This window comes from Rattus norvegicus, chromosome 8, assembly GCF_021556685.1.
Source record: "Rattus norvegicus strain SHRSP/BbbUtx chromosome 8, alternate assembly SHRSP_T2T, whole genome shotgun sequence".
Taxonomy (NCBI): domain Eukaryota; kingdom Metazoa; phylum Chordata; class Mammalia; order Rodentia; family Muridae; genus Rattus; species Rattus norvegicus.
In genome coordinates, this window is record NC_141541.1 from 96,462,150 (window position 1) to 96,468,149 (window position 6,000).

A 6,000-nucleotide genomic window follows, 5' to 3' on the forward strand; every position below is an offset into this window, starting at 1 on the left:
CCTTCCCTTGAAGCAAGATATATATGCAGAGCATTTAAATTTTTAAAACTGTACTTTAATTGGCATGGTATGGTTTTAATAAATAAATTCCTATGAGCTATTGTGATTGTTGATTTTTTTATAACGTTTTTAACCAAATACCATTCTTTGTCAGAGAATAAGTCAAAAAATAATTTCTGGTACCCATGGAAAATTTGGAAAATAAATAGAAATCTTAGAGATACATAAAAAAAAATACCGGCACTTCAGATAAGACTTGGGCTACTACCAAAATAAATAAAAACGTTCTATCAAAACCTTGCAAAATTATGTGCACTAAATAGTTCAACATCCAACATGCCCTAAGAAAATAAATTGTACATATAAACTTTCCTTGTAAAACATGCTAATTACCAAAGCCAAATGTATGCTAGGAAGCAATGGTGGAAAACAAATTTGTGTTTTACAGTTTGATCTGTTAAGATGTAAATTTCGTTGCTTACTGTAACAGTATATATAGATCTAAAGTATATGGGCAAAGCTTGAGGGAGGAACAGAATAGAAACTTGAAAAAGGAAAGGGTAACTTGGAAACTCATTAAGAACTATGTCATCTTCCTCAGCACAAAACTCAGATTAGAATATGGACTTTAAATCGTATGTGATTGCTGAATAAACTTAATGCATTCTGCTTTCTGCTAGTTATTGGTAATGTTAGCAAACTCCCAAAGACTTACGGAATTAAAGCAAATCATTCAACTTAAATAAAAAAAAAACCACAAATAAAACTACTATGTTTAACACTGTCAGTATTTCATATGCTCATATGTAAATTTAAAGCTGGATACTTTGACATCAAAAACTTGCCTTCAGCAAAACAAGCACCCATTTTTTTAAAGTGATAAAAATCAAATAATTTCATTTAGACATATACTAAATGGCAGAAAAAAAGAAAATAAAAAGACCTTTCAGAGGCCCTTCTTCTATCTTCCAAACTCTCAAACTTCCTTTTAAACAATTTAGCATTTTAAACCCTTCTGATAAACAAAAGGCATTGTCATTGAAAAATCACTAATTCTCTCTCTTGCATAAATGGAAGCAAAGGCAGTTTGAAACTAAAGAACTAATGTATCTTTTCAGAGTTCACTTGATGCCTAGACAAAAGTATTCTGTTCCAAAATCCTCAAATTATAGAAAACTTTAAAAAATTGTCCATTCCCAACCTGAAAAACAAGCCAGGGATAACAATTTACTACAAGTTTAAAGATGGTTTCTTGTCACAATGAAATTATGAGATTTATTTTCTAACTTGTAAACATGTTTTTCAAAAGTCTAAAATTTATATGACTTTTACTATAACAGGAAAATTAGCATAAGATCAAAATAGGAAAAATATAACATTTACCATAATGTGAATCTGCAAACATTGCATTAAGACACTTCCTATCAAAATTCTAACTGAAATTTTAGCGGACATTAAAGATACATTCACTGTAACAATGCTGGACTGTCCCCTGCTCAAAGTTCCAATGACCAAAGACATCTCTTCATGTATTAAAAGCTAAACAAACACTGAGTTTCCACATACCCTGGGGGACAAGGCACCAACTGAGTTGTAAGAACCCATAGGTGTTTAGATCAGGAATCTGGGAATTCTACAGACTGTGAAACAAAGATCATAGGCTGGATAGGACAGGCACAAGCTGCAGAGCCCTAATGTTGCCGCTGCTCTGCCTGTAGCCATCAGTCCTACCTGTATCTTTTGTTGTCCACAGGCACAATATCCATGGCAATGTAATATTGTTGGTGAGGATCTAACCCGGAGATCTTCACTCGCATCGCTGGAAACATGCGCCTGTTTGCAAGGGAAGGGTTTGGTTTTACTTGTGATTAAGAATAGAGACTGAATAAACCCAAGAAACGTCCATTTTTTTTAATGTAGACAAACTTACAATATTCACTTTAATAACATAATTCTGGGCTCAGAACACAGGCTATAGCAAAACTACAGCCTTTAAAATTGTGACTTGTTGTGCTGCGTACACGCGTTCCGTGTTTAGTGAAACATCAGTGTATCTTAAACACGAAAGGACTTTACAGTAAAGAAATGCTGCTTTTGAGACAAAACCAACAAAGCCTATTTACCTTCCTACGAACAGTGAAATGCGTCAAATGATACAAACTTCAAATTGCTGAAAGCGATAAAATATATTATAATGTGAAATTTTAAAGGGGGTTATAAAAAACCCACAAGGAGCCAATGTGCCATGCTATAACCAAACAATATGTTCTTTATTGAGACAGGACTTCCTGTCTGCAGCCTGGTAAGGTAAGTGCAAAAGGCGCTCTAAATTTGAAAGGTATAGTAAAACTTCTTTATTGGAAGCAGAAACTAAACACAACGTATATTTATGAATCTCCCCCCCCCCACACCACAACCCCAAGATGTTTTCTTTTCTAACCACAATTATTGCTAATTAAAGCAAACGAAAATTCCATTTTCCCTTGACTTCCCAGATATGTGTATCAAAGGAGATGCTGAAGTAAAGGCACGTAATCCCTTTACAAAGAGCACAGAAGCAAGAAATACGCAGCACCTTAGCATGCATTAAAAACAGCATCAGTTTCGCCCTTTAAAAAAGCTTTCCTTTAATGATTTATGTCTAGGACCCTCCAACTAATCTCATTTCTGTTCATTTAGCCTTATAACACAAATTTATTTACCGATTTTTTTTCTACAACAGCGCTATTAAAGGCCACTGCCAGTGAAAGGAAAGTCCCTAAGTATTAACTAAACAGGAGAGCAGTTTAATATGCTGGCTGTTTTAGTGTTCTTTCAGTGCACCTGTAAGATAAAGAGGCAAGGTCTTTAACTACATCCTTTATAAGACAACTGTTGCTTTGTGCTGCTGAAGAACGCATTTGGATCATTAATAAAAACTTCCCTGAGAATGCAGAAGGTAGCATATGGATTCAATAAAATATGTTTTGTAATTTCTAATAAGTTTGGATGCTTTTATGCTACCCAGGTTTTTACCATGTGTACTCCCTGAAAGAGTTGTGTGTGCTTTTTAAAGAACCTTTAAAGGGATCGTATTATTCTTAGATTTCATTACAGTAAATGAGTTGAAAACTTGAAAGTGCAAGTTTCTTATGCCGACCCCAAATTAATTTGATGAGGCCAACAAATCCATTTATTTGACTAATGACCCATACACAAATTACACAGTCTAGAAAAATTAACTTCTTTCCAAATGTTTTTGTATTCTGCAAATTAAGGTAGTGGGGCTGATTTCGTGTGTGTGTGTGTGTGTGTGTGTGTGTGTGTGTGTGTGTGTGTGTATGTGTGTGTGTTGTCTACAGTTTTAAAACTCAGAGTAATGATTCTTATCGCAATACATGATTAAACACGACCATGGTGACCTTTCACGGTAGCCTAACATCAGAATAGCACAATACACCCTTGGGCTCATGGTGCTTCCTAATTTGGAAGTTAGGAATTTTATAAAAGAAATCAGAGTGTGCTAAAAAATATATATTTAAAATATAACTAAAGCGGGAGGGGTCATCTATTACCTAGTTCAGAACTGATAACTAGAGCCTAAGTAAATGCATAGACTGAGGTACACAAGTAACAGGGTCTCACTCCCTCACTCAGAGCATGGATCCTGGCTCGCTAAGGCTGTAGCACCCATCTTGACAAAAGATCTCTCTGACTTTAACAAGACCGGGCCGGAATGCGCCCTTCATCGACAGCACTGTCTGGAAAGAAAGCAATGAAGATTTAGACAGGGAGCTACTGTCTGGGGCTTTGTGGGGTGGGTCACGGCTGCGGCCAGGCGAAGGGTAGGGTGAGGCCAGAGTCCCAGGAGACCTGGAGACTCAAACTTACCTGCCGGCTTTGGTGATGATCATCTCGGTGCCTATTTCGTGAAAGCGTTTCCAGAGTTCTGCTCCTTGCAGATCCACTCTTGGGGCCTGTGGCGCGGGCAGCGGGGTCCCCGGCCGTGCCAGGCCAGGTACCGGAGACCCTTTCGGGGAACCTCTCGGGGACGCCAGCGGGGAAGCGCCCTGCAAGAAACCGTCCTCACAGCTGCCTGGACAGCAGAGGGCAGAGACAGGGAAGCAGTGAGGGCGAGAGCGGCCTGGAGAATCAACTCAGGGCCAGGCCCGAGGACAGCTGCCTGCAGTCCAGCAGCGCCGGGCGATCAGAGCTGCCTTGAGGCCTCTAGGGTCCCACCAAGTCCGCATGTCGCAGAGCCAGGTCCGCGGACTCCCTGCGCAGCAAACGCTACGGAATCTGGGACCGGTCCCGAGCGCACTATTTCGGGGCTCAGATCCCGCCGCTGCCTCTGCCCGGATCTGCTCCGGTCACCTATTCCTCCCTTCGCCCCAGGCGGCCGTCTGGCCTCCGGGCCTGAAGCGAGGCACCTTCTGGAAAGTTCCCCAAATCCCGCTCCCACCAATCCTCCCAGCTGCTGGCTCTCCAGGCCTCGCCGCACAACGGATACAGAGTGAGAAAAGCCAGTCCCCGGGCGCCTGGGCTCGGGCGGAGCAGCGCTTCGCATTCCGGAGGGCAAAGAGTGTGGGCGAGCTCGCTGCCGCCTCCCGGGTTGGCGCACCCAGCTTCGGGGCATCTGATGCGGTTTCCGCGCTTTAGCCCGCGCCCTCCCGCACGAACCACGGGGGCTCCTAAAACTTAAGAGAAGCGAAAAGCAGCAGCACCCCTGGGCTCGAACCCTCCGGGGCGCAGGGACAAGGACGTCGGCAGCCCGCCGGGCCCGGCTGAGAGCCGCGGATTGACGGTGCGCTGGGCCGACGGGTCAGTGTCTGACCTCCGGGGCTCGGCGGCTGAGGCCGGGGAGGACCGGGCGAAGCTCAGGTTCGCGGGATCCGGGCGGGGACGCACCGGGAAGCCGCTGGGGCGGGAAGGGGTCGACTCACCCGCGGGTCCGCGGGAAGCACAGCTCCGTTCGGCGTCCGTGCAGCTCCGCGCCGGCCCGGACGCCGACCCGGCTGCGGGCGGCGGGGGAGCCGGGTCTTCGTCGGCCTCGGAGCAGCGGTGTTCGCTCGCGCCTCCGCCACGGCTGCAGCCTGCGTCGTCCACCGCCCCGGCCGCCTCTTCCGTGGCCAGCTTTCTCCGCTTCTTTTGAAGCTGTTGCTGCTTTTCGGCGCCGATCAGTGCCTCCACCGAGAAGGCATGCGCCTTGAGGCTTAGCATGCTGCACGGTGAGCCCCTCCGCTTCTCCGCCATCCCCGCCGCCCCGAGCCCGCCCGCCCCTCTCTCATATACCCGCGGCTGGGGCGCACGCACGCGTTCGCCCTCCTGGCCCCACCAAACGCTCCGCAGCTCCCGAAGCCTCCCGAGATCTGTTCCCTTCCTAGCCGCGGGCAAAAACAAATTTGCCGTTTCCTCTTTCTCTCCGGCGTTGGGATCCGAGGAAGCAGGAACGCGGCCGCCAAGTTTCCTTCCCTCTGTCTCTCCCTCGATCTCAGTGGTGCACTTTTTGACTCCCAAACCCTCCACCTCCTCTTGCTGCTCCAAGATCTGCCTCGACTGATGCGCCCGAGAGGACTAACACGGGGGAAAAAAAACACTCTGCGGACACAAATTAGGGATTGTAATTGAAATTTGTTGCCTTGATCTGTCAGCACTTCCAGGCAGGAGAGCGGTGGGAAGAACTTGCTCATTAGTGTCAATAAAGCGGCGGGGGCCGGTCCTATGGAGCTGTCCATCACCGAGACGGCTCACCAATCAGAAGAAGGACTCCGCTCAGCCCGCGCCCACTTCCTTACAAGGTCGGAAAATCTCGGACAGAAAAGCGCCGCCATCTGGCTCGTCTGTGCCAGCCTCTTGAAAGCTGAACCCTCTTTTGAAGACACCCACCAACCCAGTTCAGACCCTGCCTCTCATCAGAACCAGGAAAGGCTGAGCCTCCTGGTTTAACGGAGAAAAAAGAACCACAATTAGCAGTAGAGAGGATCTTTCAAGGACCCCTAAATCTCTGATCCCACATCCCTA

General features: G+C 46.0%; 1 protein-coding gene across 2 annotated transcripts in view; it reads right to left on the reverse strand.

Annotated features, from left to right (window-relative positions):
* Nucleotides 1–5,652, reverse strand: part of Tbx18 (T-box transcription factor 18) — a 28,027-nt gene extending 22,375 nt beyond the window's left edge. The window contains exons 1-3 of one of the 2 annotated variants that reach the window (XR_015626663.1): nt 4,923–5,652; nt 3,871–4,075; nt 1,732–1,833 (exon numbers count right to left, since the gene is read on the reverse strand). Coding sequence is in view for 1 of the 2 variants with exons in the window: in NM_001108173.1 (NP_001101643.1) it covers nt 1,732–1,833; nt 3,871–4,075; nt 4,923–5,232 (617 nt within the window). In the remaining variant the exon portion in view is untranslated. 2 annotated transcript variants of the gene reach the window in all.
* Nucleotides 5,653–6,000: the final 348 nt, after the last annotated feature.